This window comes from Tachysurus vachellii, chromosome 2 (assembly GCF_030014155.1).
Source record: "Tachysurus vachellii isolate PV-2020 chromosome 2, HZAU_Pvac_v1, whole genome shotgun sequence".
Lineage (NCBI taxonomy): Eukaryota > Metazoa > Chordata > Actinopteri > Siluriformes > Bagridae > Tachysurus > Tachysurus vachellii.
In genome coordinates, this window is record NC_083461.1 from 34,726,059 (window position 1) to 34,747,528 (window position 21,470).

Sequence of the window (21,470 nt, forward strand, 5' to 3'; positions counted from 1 at the left end):
ATGCCCCTCTAAAGATGTATGGATTATAAGATGTATGAATTAATTGATTTTGTTTTAAAAAAACAAAAAAAAAACAACTCATAGTAAGTTATTTTAAATAAATGAATACACAGTACATACTTGCAGATTCGACAGCACATACTTTCGCTACTAACTCTGAGTCTTAGCTTCTAATTGCCCTAAAAGTCCTGATCTGTTGCAGAAACTGTGGATCAATATATCATGCACATTATACCCAAACCCCTTCCCCCCCCCCCAACCCCACCCACCCACCCACCCCGACCTCCTTCCTCTGTGGCTTTCAGATGGCTTAGACATTTTTACCTTCATTTCCTACTCTCTCTTTTTTTTCCTCTATTGGGGAAGGGACGTGGGAGGGGTAGCGGCTAAATTATTATCCTGTTAAAAGCCAAAGTGAGTTGATTTGCATGTGTTGTTATGTATCTTAGATGTGCCGCTGAACTCAGTTAATGCTCCCAACATACCACCGAGAAACCTTTGTTTGTTCTTTTCTTTAAAGCTAAAAAGAAAGTACAAGTCAAGCCATTAATAAGTTATCTACAGTATGTGTGACCTACTGCCAGTTGCAACACACTATAACTACTGCCAGAATTGTTTTAAGCTCTTATTTGCTTTCTCTCTGAAGATCTTGTATCAAACCTAGTTTTCATGAACCTTTATTCTGTCTCTAGAATTTGGAATGATCGGAGAGCATACTGTAAAAAGCCAACGGCCAAGATCAGTTCATGACACAAAGGGCCAACAGGAGCGAGATGAGTCTGCTAAATTTATGGCACAAACTGGTAATACAATAGTTATATTTCTTTCCTTTATGTTAACTAAACTTAATTTCATCTTAGTCACTTTGCATGCTCTCTTTCTCTTATAATGCACATTTAAAGTGAAGATCATTTTTGTTATATTCATTTTTATCCCTCTTATTTATACCCCTTAGAAATAAAAAATCCTGAAAAAAAAAAAAAAAAAAAGGAAATGCTGGCATATTGTTCAGCAAACTGAATAAGAATTCTAACTGGGTTCTTAATTGTGTTTCACTGTAATTCAAAGAACAGTCTAGTGTTTTTTTTTACGTTTATATTTCTTTTCACCAGAAGGAGCTGTAGGTTCTAGCTCGCATGTTGGTCATGGTTATGTGATTGATAAGAGTCATTGATACAATAAGAAAACTCAACCTTAGTAAATATTGTTTTTGATAATTATTTTCCCCTAAGTGTTTGTTGTTGCATGGGGATTTTTGATACTGTATGTTATACAGCATATCTTGGGCTGGGGTTTGCTTTTTTATTTATTTATTTTTTTCTTTCATTTCTCTCTCTTTTGATTTATAATTTCTTTTCTTTTACTTTTTTTTTTGTTTGTTTGTTTGTTTTCACCATTTGTGAATTGTGTACATTTTAAGTTGCAACCCACTTTGCAAGCTAAACCCTAACTGTGTTTTGCTCATCCTAATTCACCTTGGACTTTTTTTAGTTTACATTTACATTTTCCTTTTAGTTTCACCATTTCAGACTGCCCTATTTGTTGCACTGCTTCATTAAAAAAAAAAGCAGGAAAAAAGAATAGAAAAAATAACCAAATTGATCCACTTTTCAACCAAATCTTTGATCAGCTCAATAATGCTCTTCTAATTTTTTTTTTTAACATTAGAGAAGAAAAATAATAGAACTTTGAAAATCAGTGTCCACCGTATAGAAGATATATCATTCACGTCTGACTAGTGTATATATTTGTCATTAAAAAAAATTTAAATAAAAATAATAAGAATAATAATGTTATACGATGCATTTTCTTACCTATGACAGACAATCTACTGGAAAAAAAAATTCCATACTTTTGTTTGCATTTGGAACAGCCATGCAATCGCTCATTGGGGAATTACAACTAATACAATTGTTTATATACAATTGATCCATTGTACATTTATTATTATTAAAAAAAATAATAATAATACTTTGTCTTTGTCTGACATAAATGTAGCAGCAGTATAGGAAGTCAATAAAGGCCAGTCTTAGATGCATCTTTTATATGCAACAGTGTAAGTCACATGATGTCCACATTTTCAGTAGTATTTTGAATGTGAAAGTGAAAGTTAACATCATGGTAGCAGTGACTTACTTGCTGTGATCTGCTGAATACAACCCGAGGATCACCCCTCTTGTTCTATTGATTTTCTTTTCATTTCTTGTCAATCCTGTGTCAAAAATAAATAAGTCAAGAAACTCTGAACTGGCATTTAGGTCAATAAAACTCAAGCATAGTTGAGCACAGACATGATCTGTTTTTTTTTAATACAACTGTAGTTGCAAACTAACATTCATCACAGGTCATTCTCTAACTTTTGTAAGCCATCTTGCATGCATTCTACATGTTCTATCACATTTAATGCTTTTATTTTCTGGTATTAGTTCTGTTTACCTTATCTTCTTTTCTTTGTTTTTTTTTTTTATGTTGTTTGCATGCCTTAATTGTAAATATTAAGATGACATTTAGCCAGTAGTTTTAAATCTGGACATAAGTACCTGCTTATAGTATCTGTTACATGGTGACCAAACTTACAATACTTGAACTATTATGATTTTGCGTCAAATATAAATTCTCTAAATTATCAGTCTGACTTATTTGCAGTATTCTTCATATAGAGATTATATGAGGCTGAATTCACTATTTAACATTCTGGATAGTTGCCATATTTTGGCACTCACTCTGTTTAAACATTAAAAATAAAAATAAAAAAACTTTTAGAGATTTTTAAAGAACGTTTAAAGATGACCTTTCCCACTTAGCATAAATATGCAAATATAATATATCCTGTATGGCACCTTATGTAACTTTTGTTGGTGCACCGCTCCAAATGGCCCTACCCTCTTGGGCTGTTATGTGACCTTGTTGCTGCTTTTAACTGGTGTCACCCTTCTCCTACACAGGTGACCCAGGTGCTGAGGAGTGGTCCCAGTGGAGCTCTTGCTCAGTTACATGTGGTCAAGGGTCGCAGGTGCGAACAAGAACATGTGTCTCACCTTTCGGAACACACTGCAGCGGCCCTTTAAGAGAATCAAGGGTTTGCAATAACACTGCCCCTTGTCCAGGTAGTGTTAGCCAACAGATGCACAGTGGCACTTCCTGTCTGTTTGTTGAATTGTTATTATTCTTCTCATTTACTCCTAATGAATTTTTCTTGTCATGTCACCGTCATATGTCATGTCATGTCATATGTCATGTTTTATGTTTTTTCATCTATTTTCCTAGTCAGTGTACACTAATCATTATCACCTTCATCCACTACACTTTTAACAATTAAAAACAATCTTTTTTTTGCAATTAAAGAAATTAACAAAAAAGTGTTTTGGTTTTTTAAATATCAGAAGATTGGATTTTTATTTTAAAATTCTGATCCAAAAAAAAAAATCTCAAACGAAATGATTATAATATCATAAAGTCACTATCTAAATTGTTTTTGACCTTTTTATGCGCAAAGAAAAATCTGAACTTAACAGAGCAACCTTTAAAGATAGGTTGTTATGTGAACTATTCTATGTAACTAATATGAACTAATGTAGTTCTTGTAATTTCCATTTTTTGTGAATATGATCAGTTTATCTAAATTAACATAGCTACAAATGTCTGATTTGTAGTTGCCTGGTTACTATGTGGGGGTGGGTGAGTTTTTTTTTTCAAAAAAATTTACAAAAAGAACCTTGGCTGAAATCCTAGAAATATATAAAATTACGCTGTGAAAAATGATAAGGTAAGAATTTAACCTTGCCTTTTATCATCATTCTTAAGCTAGTGAAATTGTCACTCACTTGTTTGTTTGTTTTTTTGCACTGAAATGCAATGAAGTCTTTTCATTCGTCTTTGGAGTCAAAATTCCTGGAAAACAAAATTGTTTTCATGAACAAAAAAACATACTGGTGGGTTTACAGCAGTATGTAAAAAAAGAGGAAGAATGGCACTGTACTGATATTTCTTTGACATACAGCCCTTTTTCTAGGTAATTGTGCATATTTTTGAATAGGAGTAGTTTTATTTTATATGTCAAGAATTTTTGTATGCCAGAAATTCTGAATAAGACATATTTAACTGAATCCAGCGGTCGTGTGGAACACGATATGGCCATGTACCTTTGCTATGCCTGTCTATGCACTTTATATTATTAAATATCCGTGCCTTCAGCACTCAAATTCCATAAAAAAATTAAGAAAACCATCTCAAATTCCAGTGTCTTTTTTTGTTTGTGAGCAAAATGTTTTAAATGTGTTCATCTATATTCATTATATAAGTGTTGGAACACTTTCTAAACCCGACCTGCAGAAGTAGAGACAGTACGATGACAGACAGGCTGTTGCTCAGTCTTGTTTCAATATTGTAGTCTGAAGCAGGTGATGGTCAGAGGTTTAGAACAGATTCTGATCCACTCTCTTTATAAGTGAGAACCTAGATGATAAAAAAAAAGCTTTCTATTTATTTAGGTTTTGATTAGAAACGTTCGAAAGCTTTCTATACTCACTTGGAGTGAAATAAAGAAGGCTTCACTTTCAGAAAATAAGGACATTGCGAGAGAACATATGCCCGGAGAGTAAACCAAGAGTCAACACACACCTGGGATTTTTGATAACCTATACCATGGCATGTGAAGAATTTTGAGGTTATTAGGAAAAAAAAAAGAAAAGAAAACAAAAGCTGGACCATAAGCTGGAGGTTTAGCGTAAAAAAGAACAGGCTGTGGTTAGATAAAGTCTTCAAACATTATTGAATCACAGCACAGCCTTAATGAATCAAAGATTCAGACTGTGTTCAAGATGAATCACAGTGTCAAATATTTGTCATTAGGTACTTTTGTACTTTCTCATACTGTACCATAGTAAATGCTGTTTTTTGTCTTAAATGCAGTTTACAGAAGATGGAAAACAAGCTTTACATTTTTTTTTAATATGACCTTAAAAGTGATTAACACTATAATCACTCTATGTGCATTTTCATCCATTTAACATGTTCTAAGATGCATGTTTCTTTCCAGACGATTTTTCTGTACTACTAAGATGTATTTAATAAAACGTCAATTTTAATGTGTTTAAGTAAGTACAGTATGTGGAGGTGGGTGTGTGGGGGTGTCCCAGTGTATCTTAACTACTTTCCTGTGTTGGCAGTGCATGGTGTGTGGGAGGAGTGGTCTCCATGGAGTCTGTGCTCCTTTACCTGCGGTCGGGGTCACCGCACCCGAACCCGAGTCTGCACACCACCTCAGCATGGTGGTAGGGGCTGTGATGGCCCAGAGACTCAGAGTAAACTCTGCAACATCGCACTATGCCCAGGTCTGTTTCCTTCTCTTCCTTTCTCTCTGGTGATTGATGTTCTACTTCCTCGGTTCTCCCAATGGAACTCCTATCACATTTTCCTGAGCCTCTTCCTTCTGTCCACTAGTCATAATACATTCTGCTGCAAAAATCGAATGATCATTCAACAAATCGTTGCTTGTACTCAAACCTGCTCTCTTTAAAAAATGAGGTGGGAATTAGGTTCAATATGGTGATGTTTCACTTCCATCTTCTCTAGCCAAAAGAGAGCCTAAGACCACTTAACTTCATCCTACTGTATGGCTTCATTGTTGTAGGACTAGTTACTAAACATTATACTGATATATATATATATATATATATATATATATATATATATATATATATATATATATATATATATATATTTAGTTGAAGGTGCATGAATGCATATTTAAGCACTCCAATCCCTAGCCATACATGCATGCAGAGATAAGCATAACTTAATGCTGCAAAGGCTGAAATTTATATTCGGTTTACCAAAGCTGTACCTCATCTTTCAAAGTGCACCAGGCAAAACCTATTAATGCACCATGTGTTAGGTGCAGATTTTGATTGGAAATCCCATATGAAATGGTAAAAATTGTCAATTCAGGAGGCAACAGATAGCTTGCTGCGTAAGAGAAAATGAGAGAGAATTTTATTCTATCTGAGAACAAAAATGTGGAGACCATTAATATAGCTAATATGCCATTTTATTACTAGGTTTGAACTGTTTTTAATAAAAATTTGTGTGCTTTGTACATAATAATCTAGAGGCTGTGTGTTTGTGATATACCGTATATATGTATGTATCTGTTAGGACCGTTTATCAGCTGCCAAATCTGCATGTCAAAACTATCGCAGTTAACAACCAGTAATACAACTTATAAAACTGGTTTCTCTAAATGATTAGATACATTATTTAACTGTATAAATTATTTTCTACTTATTTAAATCTAAGTAGAACCTTTTCATTAAGCATTTTGTCATAAATAATCTATGAATAAATGAACAGTGACTGAAATAAAAAACACACAAGATATTCCAAAGTAGATTGCAGGAAATCCACACACCTGGCAACACTTCCTGTATTGCTTCGAAACAATACACATGGCACTAATTTACACCCTATTTTGGGAGGCAGACAAGATCATACGCAAAACTGCCCACGGCTAGCTGGCCAAGGTTTATTAGATTATCTGCACTTCCTGTTTCTCTACAGAACAGATCTGGTGTTACAGAGATGACGCGACACATGGGGTTGAAGTGAAAATCGCTTAGCTGCAATTGTCCATGAATGGCAAGCAGATTTGTGATGATGAGATTCTCTGTACAGCAAATGCTTGGCTGTGATGGGGTAACTGACAGATTGCGCTCCATCCGATAGCAGACTGCTTTGTTTGTCTCCTTAAAAGCTTCAGCCCATTCAGCAGAAAAAAAGCCATGCAATTAGCAGCTCTTCTCCCCACAGCATCTCTTTTCCCTGTAGACTCAGTTTATTCAGGGCATCTTCTGTTGCCAAACACCATTTTTTTTTAAATTTTCATTCATGCTCTTCTCAGGCAACCCCAGCATTTCTCTCAAAGAATTATAACAACTGCTGAAAAGGTTATTGCATTGCATTATTTTATGAGAGAAAGAGAGAGAGAAAGAGAGAGAGAGAGAGAGAGAGAGAGAGAGAGATTCTCTTTCCCTTTATTTTAGTTTGCTTATTTTGTAATCCGGCTTATACGTATAAATTATTTATTGCCCAGAGTTTGCTTTGCATTTAATACAGACTTCATCTCTACAAGTGGTTCATATCAAATATCTAATTCATAAGAATTCACAATGAACGTATAACCAACAATATAATAAAAGTATTTACATAACAGATAAATACCTTAAATACAATACATAGAATATGTAATAAACACTCACTCACTCACTGCTTACTATATACAGAAGGCTATGATTAAATTTTTAGATTTTGATGCATGCAATTTTTTTGTGGTCTCAAACCGAATACTATTTAATGATTTGTCTCTTTGGCCGGCTACAGTGGATGGTCAGTGGCAGGAATGGAGTGCATGGAGTGATTGCTCAGTGACCTGTGCCAATGGGACGCAGCAGCGAAAAAGGCAGTGCTCAGCTGCTGCTCACGGTGGGTCAGAGTGTCGCGGTCACTGGGCCGAGAGCCGAGAGTGCCACAACCCCGAGTGCACAGGTAAAAACTCTTGGATTTGAAACGTCAACAGATAAACACTACTGCACTTTTTAGTTATCATTCTTCATTAAAGAATGAAAGAGAGCAAATAGAAAGTCCTTATATTCAAATCATAATATAATGTACATGATATATGTATACGCATCTCACAATAATGTAAAGTGCATTGTGGCAATTAGTCAGTTTTTAAAAGCATTAAAATAAATTTGATTTTATATGAAATATTTTTTATAAGATAATACAAGTAATAGTGGGGGCACGGTGGCTTAGTGGTTAGCACGTTCGCCTCACACCTCCAGGGTTGGGGGTTCGATTCCCGCCTCCGATTTGTGTGTGTGGAGTTTGCATGTTCTTCCCGTGCCTCGGGGGTTTCCTCCGGGTACTCCGGTTTCCTCCCCCGGTCCAAAGACATGCATGGTAGGTTGATTGGCATCTCTGGAAAAATTGTCCGTAGTGTGTGATTGCGTGAGTGAATGAGAGAGTGTGTGTGCCCTGTGATGGGTTGGCACTCCGTCCAGGGTGTATCCTGCCTTGATGCCCGATGACGCCTGAGATAGGCACAGGCTCCCCGTGACCCGTGGTAGTTCGGATAAGCGGTAGAAAATGAATGAATGAATGAATACAAGTAATTAGAAGCCAGGCATTATTAGTTTTTTTTTATTTGTTTTCTTATCACTTAACTTTCTTTTGATCTCTGCATAAGAACATGTTCCAGAGACAGTAAAAGCGCATTAAATAAGCATCATGGATGATCGCATTGGCTTTTACTTTAATCAGGGACTCATGTGATTGACTTTCACATAAGTGTCAGGCACTTATGAAGGAGGCTGTGATGTCTGCATCTTTATCCAGCCGCTTTTTCTGAAAGCACAGTTAAACTAGCAGCAAGTATATTTTAGGGTCGTGGCTTTTAGATACTTAGCGGTAACAGAGCTAAAAGAAGAAAGCGAGCGTCCTCAAGCTCTTACATCACAGAAAAATAAATTGATACAAAACATTTGTCATTTTTTAAAATATCAGTTGTGCGACAAAATGAACACAAAATAATTGACAGTATTTATGAGAATAAAGTCTTAACGTTTTATTATTTTATTATATTCCATTATTTTTTAATAATCCATTGCATATTTAAAATGGGGTACATGCAGAGATCATGGGAAACTTAAGTTATCATGACAAAACAAGAAAGAAAAAAATAGAATAATGCATAGACTTCCGTAAGATAATGATAAACATAGTAAATCATTTTTTATATGTAAACAATTTTTGAATGCTTTAAGAAAATCATCTCCTGTATTGTCAGGTTGATCAGTAATTTATTTTATATTGCATTATTTCTAATACATATGTTTATATGATAAGTGCTTATTTGTTTTTGCAATCAGGTGCATATAGATAGCAAAATAGCTATCGTATATTAAAATGATAAATATTATAGAATACATATTTATTTTCTTTCCGTTAACTTTGAATAATCTGCTATTTTATATGAATTAATACATCCCTTATACCTGTATGTACTGTATGTACATGTATTATACAGCATTATACATTACAAGACGTGTTTGTTTTAAAATGTTATATCCACTGTTTAGCCATAGCATTAATACCACCTGCCACATATTGTGCAGGTTCCACTTGCCATAACAGCTCTGACCCTTTGAGGCATGGACTCTATAAAACTTCTGAAGGTGTGCATGTAGTATCTGGCACCATGATATTAGCAACAGATCCAATAAGTCCTGTATGTTGTAAGGTCAGATCTCTTTGAATCGAACTTGTTTGTTCAGTACATCTCAAAGATGCTCGATCAGATTGAGATCTGGGGAATTTGAAGGCCAACACCTTAAACTCTTTACCATGTTCGTAGAATAGTCCCTGTACAATTTTTTGCAGTATTGCAAGGCACATTGTCTTACTTAAAGAGCACACTTCCATTAGGATAGGCAATTACATTGCCATGAAAGGTGTACTTGGTCTGCAGCAGTGTTTAGGTAGATAGTTTTTGTCATAATAACAACCAAATGAATGCCAGGACCCAATGATTCCCATCAGAACATTGTCCAGAGCTTTAAACTACCTTTGTCAGCTTATCCTTCTTCCCATGGTGCATCATGTTGCCATCTCTTCCCCAGGTCAGCAATGCACATACATACTGTAGAGCCATACATGCTGTAAAATAAAAGATGATTCATCAGACCCATCCACCTTCTGCCACTGTCTCATTGTCCAGTTCTGATGCTCACGTACCAGTTGTAGGTGCTTGGCATGGGCACTCTGACCGGACTTTGGCTACGAAGCCCCATGCATAGCAAATTGCGATGTGCTGTGTGTACTGAGACCTTTGTATCATAGCCAGCATTACATGTTTTAACAATTTGTGCTACAGTAACTCTGCTGTGGCATTTTACCATGTTGCTGGTTCACCAGTTGTCCTTCCATAGAAGACTTTTCTAATACTAACCACTGCATACTGGGAACACCTTACAAGACCTGCTGTTTTAGAGATGCTCTGACACATCTAGCTATCACAATTTGGCTCTTATCAAAGTCACTTAACCCCATGCACATGTTCATTTTTCCTGCCTCCAACACACCAAATTCAGGAAATGACTGTTCATTTGAGGGGGGCACGGTGGCTTAATGGTTAGCACGTTTGCCTCACAACTCCAGGGTCAGGGTTTGATTCCCGCCTCCGCCTTGTGTGTGTGGAGTTTGCATGTTCTCCCTGTTCCTCTGGGGTTTCCTCCGGGCACTCCGGTTTTCTCCCCCGGTCCAAAGACATGCATGGTAGGTTGATTGGCATCTCTGGAAAATTGTCCATAGTGTGTGATTGCGTGATTGAATGAGTGTGTGTGTGTGCGCCCTGCTATGGGCCCTGCGATGGGTTGGCAGGTGTAACCTTGATGCCCGATGACGCCTGAGATAGGCACAGGCACAGGCACAGGCTCCCTGTGACCCGAGGTAGTTCGGATAAGCGGTAGAAGATGAATGAATGAATGAATGACTGTTCACTTGCTGCATAACATCCTATTCTTTGACAGTGGTTGTAATATAACATATATAATATAAATATATTCAGGTAATATATTTAGGCTATATGCAATATGTTCTCTGACTGAAAAGATACCACATAAAATGTCACACTCATTTTCTTGCCCGTTCTATGTGATGGTATTTGATTTATAATTAATTTAATAACAATTGACCTTGGATCCGCAGCCATTTGTCACACTCACCCTCAATAGAAAACATTATTCTTGCATATTATTATTATGGAGGAAATCTGATCTTTAGATTTCATATTTGTATTGCACAGAAGTGTATCATATCAGCACCATGAGAAATTAATATATCATTTCTCAATGAAGACCTGTATCCTAATGTCGAGTGATTTTCTATGCAGTAGGTAAACTGAGGGTGCTTTCACCTACTGTATGTATGTTTAGTCTGTTTATATAATGCATTTTACCTTTTGGTTTATTTAAACAGATAACAACACTGCAATCAGTCAGGAGTATGTTTATGTGTCTGAGTGAGGTGATGTCAGTACCGTTCTAAGTGAATTCTAGTGTGGTTTGATTTCAGTGAGACAATGAATTGATCCCTGAATTGATCCAACTCAGAGTAATCCCATATTGTCGTGTGTTATGGGTAAGCAGAACTGCGGGTAACATTTTTTCCTATAATGTTAGCTGCCAAACTAGCCATCAAGGCCGAAAAGTGCAGAGAGGTAGTGCTGCAAAATTGTACAGTGTTCTGGACATTTGGACCAACAAACAAAATTCAAAAAGAAATATTGGAGTCAAAATACAGTATTTTAAACTGGTTATTCATATAATTGTCTAATCATCCATTTAAACACTGAGTCTGTGTTTTCTGTGCTCAGATTTTTGGGATTTCTTTGCACACTTGACAGAAATTTGTTGGCATTTTTCTATTGCAGAATTTTTGACCAATAAATGAAAGATTTATCAAGGACATTTTCAAATGTACTGATAATGTGCCTCGTGAAATCAGCTCAATAGGAAATGAAACTAAAATATAAATGTCGATTCGACCTGGCAAATACACCATTAGTATACTAAATGTTTACAGTCATTGAGCTACTTACATGAACTGAAGCCTATATTTTAAAACCTTTATTTAATTTTTTTTTTTTTTTTTACAAATAAATAGGAATTTTAAAAGGTTTAGATTCAGGGCAAGTTCAGGAAAATGTTTTAATAAAAAAATCTACTCTGAGCTTTATATTAAAAGTAAACATGGAGCAAATGGGTGTCTTTTTGTGGTTTTACAAATAAATAGGAATCACAAATGCAGTTTTCTCACTCACACACTCATCTTCTACCGCTTATCCGAACTACCTCGGGTCACGGGGAGCCTGTGCCTATCTCAGGCGTCATCGGGCATCAAGGCAGGATACACCCTGGACGGAGTGCCAACCCATCGCAGGGCACACACACATTCTCATTCACTCACGCAATCACACACTACGGACAATTTTCCAGAGATGCTAATCAACCTACCATGCATTTCTTTGGACCGGGGGAGGAAACCGGAGTACCCGGAGGAAACCCCTGAGCCACAGGGAGAACATGCTTACTCCACACACACAAGGTGGAGGCGGGAATCGAACCACCAACCCTGGAGGTGTGAGGCGAACGTGCTAACCACTAAGCCACCGTGCCCCCCAAATGCAGTTTTATTCATTCAAAATAAATAAAATGTAAAACAAAGTCAGCTTACAGTAAGTGTGGATTTTAAAAAAATGGATGTTTAAATGTTTTAGATGTTTTAGATTCAAGTTTCTGCATTTCAGGAAAATGTTTTATAAAAAAAATGACTTTATTCTGAGCTTTATATTAAAAGTAAACATGGAGCAAATGGGTGTCTTTTTGTATGCTTAAGTTGTACATTTCAAGTTTGTTATTTATCATAGCACCGTAACAGGGCCATCTTTTTAAACGCAGGATTTTATGCTATTCATTAACACACCATAAACTATACTGACAGCTTTGGAATTTTTATCATAAAATATATTTTATTATTTGTAAAGTGCAAGAAATTATAGACGTTTGCCCAACACCCTTTTATTAATTAAATAATGCATTTCTCATTATTGCACTTGATATTTATTGCTTAAATTTAGAGGTGAAATAAAATTCTGAAAGCTTTTCATATCTTGGAGCCATAAAATATGTCCATTTTAAAGAAAACCTCGAGTCACTTTAAAGCTAACATACGAGTTAAATTTATAACATGAATTTATAAAGTTCATCACGCGATACTTTTGTATGTGTCACTTTCAGAGCAAATATCCTGTTATTTTAAATGGCATACACATAGAGGTCAAATCTCATTACTGTTCATAAAAATGATTCGTTTTGTGAAAAGTAGTGCAAACTTTCTTATTTTTGTGTGTGTAGCAAACGGCCAGTGGAACCCTTGGGGCCCATGGAGTGGGTGTTCAAAGTCATGTGATGGAGGCTGGCAGCGGCGTGTACGGGTGTGCCAAGGCCTAGCTGTCACAGGGCAACAGTGTGAAGGCAATGGAGAAGAAGTCCACAAATGCAGCGAGCAGCGTTGCCCAGGTAACCATTTGGACAACAAGCACCGGATTCAGTTATGCTCACAAGAGCATTGAAAGCTGAATGAAAGCAGAGTGTGCAGATGATTATTTGGGTTCTGCAGTGGATTATTATTTATTTAAATGTACAGTTGTGCTTAAAAGTTTGCATACCCTAAAGGAATTGGTTTTGGTTATTTAAGGATAGTGCACACATAATGTCATTTATTCAATTATCACACACTTGTTTGACATTTTTTAAAGCCTAATGATAACTGAAATCACCTAAACAACCCTGATCAAAAGTTAATATATCCTTGAAAATTTGGCCAAATTATAAAAACACAGGTTGACACAAAGAGTTTAAAATAGCTATTAAATGGAAGTTTCCACACCTGTAACTCATTGTAATTGTAATTGGACCTCAATATCATTGAGCCACTTTGGAGAGATCTCATACGTGCAGTTTGTGCAAGACAAACAAAAAGATTTACAGGAACTGGAGGCATCCAAGAAGAATGGTCAGCTTCACCACCTGAGAGAATTAAGGACCTCATGCACAATTACTACAAAAGACTGCATGCCATCATTGATGCTAAAGTGGGCAATACACAATATTAAGAACTAAAGGTTTGCGAACTCTTGATCAGGGATTATTTCCTTATTTCCTTTTTTGTTATGTTTTTTTTGAAGATTGTGCCATTCTGTTATGCTTTACATATTAACTTATAGTCCTATAAGAAAAAATATATGTTTTCTTTAAAACAAATGGTACACATCTTGCAAATTCTCCCAAGGTATGCAAAGGAATTTTAAGTATTTTTAGAATAAAATAAGTTTTTAATGGGATTTTGAAAACCATTAATTAATGCACGTAGCCGTTCATTCAAACTTCAAGATTTTTTCCTATTTTTTGGTTCTGTTTCTTTTTTATTTGTAACAAGAACCCAAGCAATAAGCATTCGTTCTCCTAATCCTGAGGTTGGGGGTTCGAGTCTCGGGCCGGCCACGACTGAGGTGCCCTTGAGCAAGGCACCGAACCCCCAACTGCTCCCCGGGTGCCACAGCATAAATGGCTGCCCACTGTGCCGGGTGTGTGCTCACGGTGTGTGTGTGTTCACTGCTGTGTGTGTGTGCACTATGGATGGGTTAAATGCAGAGAACGAATTCTGAGTATGGGTCACCGTACTTAGCCATATGTCACGTCAAGAAAGCACATATAGAAATAATTAGTATTTCTTGCTTGGGAATGACGGTTGTGTCACCACATAAGACATCGATTTTCTGTACTTAAATGTTGATTTTCTGTCTGCTCTTGTGTAGCTCCCTATGAGATTTGTCCAGAGGACTATGCAGTTTCAATGATGTGGAGGAGAACGCCATCTGGAGAATTAGCCTTCAATAGATGCCCACCAAATGCCACAGGTATGAGGAAGTTTAATATGTAAGATAAAGCAGAAATCATGAATGTGTACTGCATTAATACAGGATGGTGAATGGATTTGAACAGTGACACAGTAATTTAATAAAATTGTGCATAAAATTATTGTATAAATCTAAAATCTAAATTGAATTATAAATTCATTTTGTTAGGATCCAGGCATGAAGATGATGCAAATTTAGGTAGACGGTATATTAAGTGCAGCTATTAGTAGTTTTTGAAGGCCATAGTTAAGGTGATCTACAAACAGCATGCAAAGGACTAGGCAGGTAGCAAGGAATGTAGTCTAAGTCAGAAACCTGGGGATCGTATCGTCGCTGTCGGGCGGAAACCTCGTATGTCCAAATTTGGTCAATTTCATATTTTTTCACATATCGATGCTATTGGTCAGTCCCCACGTGGGTCTGTTATTTTTACAAGTTATTAACCAATCTAAAGTCTTGAAAATAGCTTGAGCGGAAATCTCATAACTCCATTGGACACTTCAACTGTCCACCTCTTCCTCACTCCGCGGGAGAGCTTCGCGGCATATTTCTCCTCAAGAAGAGTCGCAACGAATCAACACGTCTTCTGAGGTAAATGTCTTCAAAACACTGGGCTCAAAGAAAAAAAAACTTGACCCCCACTAGTTCTGGTGCTCGTCTGAGGACAGGAATTTAGCGCAAGACAATCCACTGCAACGCGGACTAAACCCTGTGCACTGCAGATAAGGTATGGCGTTTTTTTTAATTTCCTGAAAAATAACGGTTTTGGAGATACGAGGATTCCGCCCGACAGCGACGATATAAGGATACAAGGCTTAGTACTGTAATAGCAAGACACAAAGGAAACTGGACATTCAAACTGAACAAAAGATGCATGAGGGTTTAAATAGACAAAGTAATCAGAGGACAAACTGAAAACAATTGAGACTAATCAAGACACATGGGGTAACAATCAATGACAAGATATAAACCAAAACCGAACACACTATATACAATATATACAAAAACACATGAAAATATGGAAGCGAATCATAGTGCTGTAGGCTGCTACATGTAATACGCAGCCTGTCTTGCAGCACTTTGGGGATTTTAAAATCAGGGCTTTAAATCATGTCAAAGGAGTAAATTTTCAGTAGAGATTACTACTAAATTTTCTAAAACAAAAACTAGTGTGGGGGCACGGTGGCTTAGTGGTTAGCACGTTCACCTCACACCTCCAGGGTTGGGGGTTCGATTCCTGCCTCCGCCTTGTGTGTGTGGAGTTTGTATGTTCTCCCCATGCCTCGGGGGTTTCCTCCGAGTACTCCGGTTTCCTCCCCCTGTCCAAAGACATGCATGGTAGGTTGATTGGCGTCTCTGGAAAATTGTCCGTAGTGTGTGATTGCGTGAGTGAATGAGAGTGTGTGTGTGCCCTGCGATGGGTTGGCACTCCGTCCAGGGTGTATCCTGCCTTGATGCCCGATGACGCCTGAGAAAGGCACAGGCTCCCCGTGACCCGAGGTAGTTCGGATAAGCGGTAGAAGATGAATGAATGAAAAAACTAGTGTATTGAAGTTAAGCTCTTGCTAATGTCAGAGTTTGGGGAACTGGAGGTTAACCAGAGAATTAGGTGGTGTGGATTCTTTCTTCTTTTATTGATCCCAACAATGAACAGTGGAGTTTAATATAATTAATGGTGCTTGCAAAGCAACAGTCTTGTTATTGTGCCAGACAAAACTTCAGCGCTTAACTTGTCCCGCAGCTAGACCCATGAATGAGGTGTCAAATCAACCGGCTCATTGAGGAGAGGTGTGCTATGACTTTTATAAGCGATCCAACAAACGATGTTCGCACTGCGGACGAAAAGGCGGGCAAAAAAATCCCATAGAAATGAATGGGAAATTACGTGAAATCCAAAAGTTAGCATAACATGTACATGTGACATATCAAAACACTCAGAACAATGAGGGGAACTTGCTCACGGGTATTCTGATGACGTCAGAATAAGCAAAATGAAGCAAAATCAAAAAGTTAGCACAACATGGACATGTCATATATCAAACACTCAGCACGATGAGGGGAACTTGCCACATGGAAGCAACATTCACATTTTCTTCAGGAAATGTACATTCTAGTATTAATATTAATGTTGTGCACTAATTATTTTGCTTATTTGTGATTGTTTGTTAAATTTAACATTTCCCAGTGTTACTATATTGTATATATTCTAGACATCTAGCTCAACTATTGCAGAAAATACAATGACTTTATCGTTTTACTCTTTGAAGTGGCATTTTTTCTTGATGAATTTGTTGTCTTATTATTTCCATATTTTCCCAATAAGCACTTTAGCATGACAGTGCAGTCTATATATAAATTTCAGGAAAAAATCTTCAGTGAATCTTATTTGAAGCCAGTCAAGGCTCTTTATTTGTAAAATTACACACACTCAGGAACTGATGATACATTTGATTTGATGTCATTTGAATTAAGGATTTTTTAAAACTATCTAGATTTTTATGAATTTTTATGAATTTTTATGAATTTTATAAAACTATCTTGATTTTTATTTCTTGTGTTGAATGTCATGCAAAAGATTTACTAATAGGTTTGCTCACACTTACCTTGCTACCGTAAGTGAGGCCTAATGTCCTTTGATTACACAAATTTATTGCCTTTTCATTTCTAATTCATGTTTAGAAATCTTAAAAGCATGCATTCATTTTCTCATAACAGAGCAGCTATTTGTACCATTTTTTTCTTTTTATTTTCACAATGGGAGCATTTGTTAAATCCAGATATCAAATCCTGAGTCATTGTCACTCTAATGAATTTGCATCTTGCATCTGTCTCGAGATATTAAATTTAATCTCATTATGTTGACTTTGTAGAAGCCAACATTCTGTTTTCCTATTTAAGCTTAGACAAAAATTTATAAAGAGTAACTCCTCCTAGGGCTTTCGAGCAACATGCACCAAATTCGGATATGTTGTAGACCCTGGTCTGAAGTTTGTTGCTATTACTTTTCTAAGCGATCCAAGTACCGGTACTTCCGGTACCGGGTCTCAAAGTGGCCTTTTTTCCCATAAACTCCCATTATAAATTTTGGAGGTTTATAACTCAGCAAGCTTTCGAACTATCTACACCAAACTCGGCCAGCTCCTTTAGGGTGATACTCTGAACAAAGGTTTAAATTGGTGTACCGACTGGCCTTTCGGTTGTCCCGCAGCCCCGCCCCCAAAAGGCGGAGGCGGGAATCGAACCCCCAACCCTGGAGGTGTGAGGCGAACGTGCTAACCACTAAGCCACCGTGCCCCCCGGCTTTATATTATTTTATATTATTTTATTATTTAGTTATATTATTAATGGCTTTAATGCTTCTAAGAAAATTAAGCTGCACGTGTTGCACACTTGAACCTTTATCCATTTCTCTTTGAAGAATCAATCATGTTCTCACAGATGTCTTAAAGCCACTCCTACATCATGTTGGCTGAGATTTCTTGGGTCACTGTTGTGTTAAAAGGTGAACCTTTGTGCCAGTCTGATGTCCTGAGTGCTCTTAAACAGGTTTTCTTAAAGAAGGCCAAATGTTATTTTTTTTCCTCAGTCTAGACACGCTTCAGTCTGTGCTGCCTAAAAAATCCCTAAAGCATAATGCTTCACCATAGCAATGGAATGGGCAAGCTATTTCTTTAAATACCATTTGCTTTCTCTTGCTTATCTCTTTATCTTCTCATTCTGTGTTCTGTGGGATCATGTTGTAGTTTCTACAAACTTATTGTAAAAACATAATAGATGATGAATGAAAACAGGATGAACCTACAATAAGCTCAGCGTCAAGTGTCAAAGCAAAAAACCTGAATATTTTATTCTTTGTAAAAAAAAACCTTTTTATGCTTTTTTCATTTCATTCCTTCTTTTCTTGGACAAAATGGTTTATCTGAGAGCAGACACAGACACATTGACACCGCTGGCAACATTGTGCCACTTTGTATGCTCCCATGTCACTCTCACTTCCATTGTGTGAGAGAAGATGCAGAAAAATGTAGACGCAGAAAAGAAAGGCCTAAGTGAAGTGGATTGTGGTGAAAACTGCTGACTTGAGCCAGAGATAACAAGCAGGTGTGACTGCTACAGAGCAGGCAAATTAACCTGTGTGTATATGGATTCATACCTCTGTGTTAAGCTTTTTAGCTTATATGATTGTTGTTGTTGTTTTGGGGGTAACTGGGAAAAAGTAGTTATTCATTCATTCATTCATTCATTCATTCATTCATTCATTCATTTTCTACTTCTCGGGTCACAGGGTTTAACAAACAATCACAAATAAGCAAAATTAGTGCACAACATTAATATTAATACTAGAATGTACATTTCCTGAAGAAAATGTGAATGATGCTTCCATGTGGCAAGTTCCCCTCATCGTGCTGAGTGTTTGGATATATGACATGTCCATGTTGTGCTAACTTTTTGATTTCACTTATTTTGGGGGCGGGGCTACACGTGACATCATCAGAATACCCGTGAGCAAGTTCCCCTCATTGTTCTGAGAGTTTTGATATGTCACATGTCCATGTTGTGCTAACTTTTGGATTTCAGGGAATTTCCCATTCATTTCTATGAATTTCACACTCTCATTCACTCACGCAATCGAAAAAGTAGTTGTTTTATTATAATTAGCTATAATTTACTGAAACCAAACATGCAGGAAAATGTATAATTACTTGACAGTATTCCGTGACCTGTCTCTTGACCTGACAGCCGTGGGCTTACCACTTTTGAATCTACATTAACATGATGGTAACTTTACACCCTGAAAACATAAACACATAATTATTCCCAGAGTTTACACCCATTACAACACCCTTTAATATACATTAAAGCCCAACCATAGAAGTATATATAGAAATACACCACAATATGTGCATGTAGTCCTACTTGAGAGAAAGGGCTCTGGGAGTGTCTGTGTTTCCAACTGTGTACCACTTTGATCGAACAATATGATATCTCTAGCATTCAGTGTCTCTGCATGGGTTCTTCGGTACTGTAGAAATGTCAGGGATCAGCGCGGAGCTTTGGACACGTGCGAATGTTTTTATTATTGTCACGTGTCTGCCACGCCTTCGTCCGCTCCTCCCTGTCTCCTCACCTGTTTCCCATCCTGTGATTGACTGTGTGTGTGTGTATTTATGTGAGCCGCGTTGCCGATTGCAAGGCGGATTCATTAGTGTATTTAAGTTAGATTAAGTTACATTAGTTCCCCGTGTCGTGTGGATGTCTGTTTGTTTCCCTTGTGTATTAAACCCCTATCATTTGAAGCTATCCTGCCGACGGGTCTGTCTCCTTTCCACCGGATCCGGGGGCCTGACAAGAAAACCATTAAGGTCTTGCTTTGAGTGTGAAAGGTGGGAATCTGTATGAATGCCACTTGAAACCTTTACTAAAACAAAAAAAAAAAAAAACCTTCAAGGAATGTTTGGCATTTTCAAACCTGTAATTCCTTTTATATGACCAAATCATAGATTCACAGCTATGTATTATATTATATCTAATGTATTCATATACATTTAGCCTGTTTACTGGTATGGAGACAGGGCTGGGACTAAAAGCATACTTTCGGAAAACATACATTATACTGGGAAAAATTACAGTGTGCTAAATAAATGAATAACAATATGAAGAAAGAAAAAAGAAAGATAGATAGAAAAACTTGACACATGCAAATAATTTATTAAACAATTTACTTTCATTGTCAGCAAAGCAGGTGAAGGCTAACACAACCCTATGGTCCCAGGTTCCATCTTGAGCTCATGATACTTTCTTTCTGGTGTCTCTGTGCCTTTGTGAGGTTTATCAGTTGTCTCTTTGGTTTCCATTGACGTCCCAAAAACATCCCAGAAGCTGAACTTCTCTCACTCACACTCATTTTCTACCGCTTATCCGAACTACCTCGGGTCACGGGGAGCCTGTGCCTATCTCAGGCATCATCGGGCATCAAGGCAGGATACACCCTGGACGGAGTGCCAACCCATCACAGGGCACACACACTCTCATTCACTCACACACAATCACACACTACGGACAATTTTCCAGAGATGCCAATCAACCTACCATGCATGTCTTTGGACCGGGGGAGGAAACCGGAGTACCCGGAGAAAACCCCCGAGGCACGGGGAGAACACGCAAACTCCACACACAAGGCGGAGGCGGGAATCGAACCCCCAACCCTGGAGGTGTGAGGCGAACGTGCTAACCACTAAGCCACCGTGCCCCCCAGAAGCTGAACTTGAATTGCTCAATTTCCCTTAAGTGTGAATGTATGTACGTAGTTCACTGTGATGGACTGACATCCCACCTGGGTTGTATTCCTTCCTTGTCTAAATTGCATGGAACATTGATTGCTTACTCAAATAAATATGTAGATCCCTCATTTCCATTGGCTAATTGATGTCAGGTTAAATCTAATCAATTTCCCTGATTTCAGGTACTAATATAGATTTTTTTTTCATATGTATAGGGATAATTACCTCTCTGACTTACTGTATAATAAACTTGTTATAGGTTTTACTACATATTTCCCTCAGGGTTCTAGACAATGGGGAAATTCTTTAGGGGACATTGTTTCTCTCACCCTTCAACAGGTTCTAACAGATTGTCGAATAATGTCAAAACCCAGTTAGAGCCAGTTCGGGATGGCTAAGAGTTTCAGATTTCTGACCAAGATCTAGTTGAAATGTTTTCTAACAGGGATTCCGCTGTTAAGAATAGAACATGTAAATGTTTTACAGAGGGACAGAGAAGTTAATGACAAAAGTGCTAAATGTTGACTTTTATTACCATGTTTGAATGCAAGCAACATTAACATTCATGTAGTGTTATGCGTCGATGTTACTATAGGGGGAAAAAAGAGGGGGCTATATACAGTATGTGTGCATATATTGGATTAGATGATCCA

General features: G+C 37.3%; 1 protein-coding gene across 1 annotated transcript in view; it reads left to right on the top strand.

Moving 5' to 3' along the window:
* adgrb3 (adhesion G protein-coupled receptor B3) overlaps window positions 1–21,470 on the top strand; it is a 181,156-nt gene that overhangs the window by 107,800 nt on the left and 51,886 nt on the right. Inside the window, exons 3-8 of the mRNA XM_060864427.1 lie at window positions 693–803; window positions 2,946–3,107; window positions 5,169–5,333; window positions 7,378–7,542; window positions 12,972–13,136; window positions 14,435–14,536. Coding sequence (XP_060720410.1) covers window positions 693–803; window positions 2,946–3,107; window positions 5,169–5,333; window positions 7,378–7,542; window positions 12,972–13,136; window positions 14,435–14,536 — 870 coding nt within the window. The remainder of the gene's footprint in view (window positions 1–692; window positions 804–2,945; window positions 3,108–5,168; window positions 5,334–7,377; window positions 7,543–12,971; window positions 13,137–14,434; window positions 14,537–21,470) is intronic.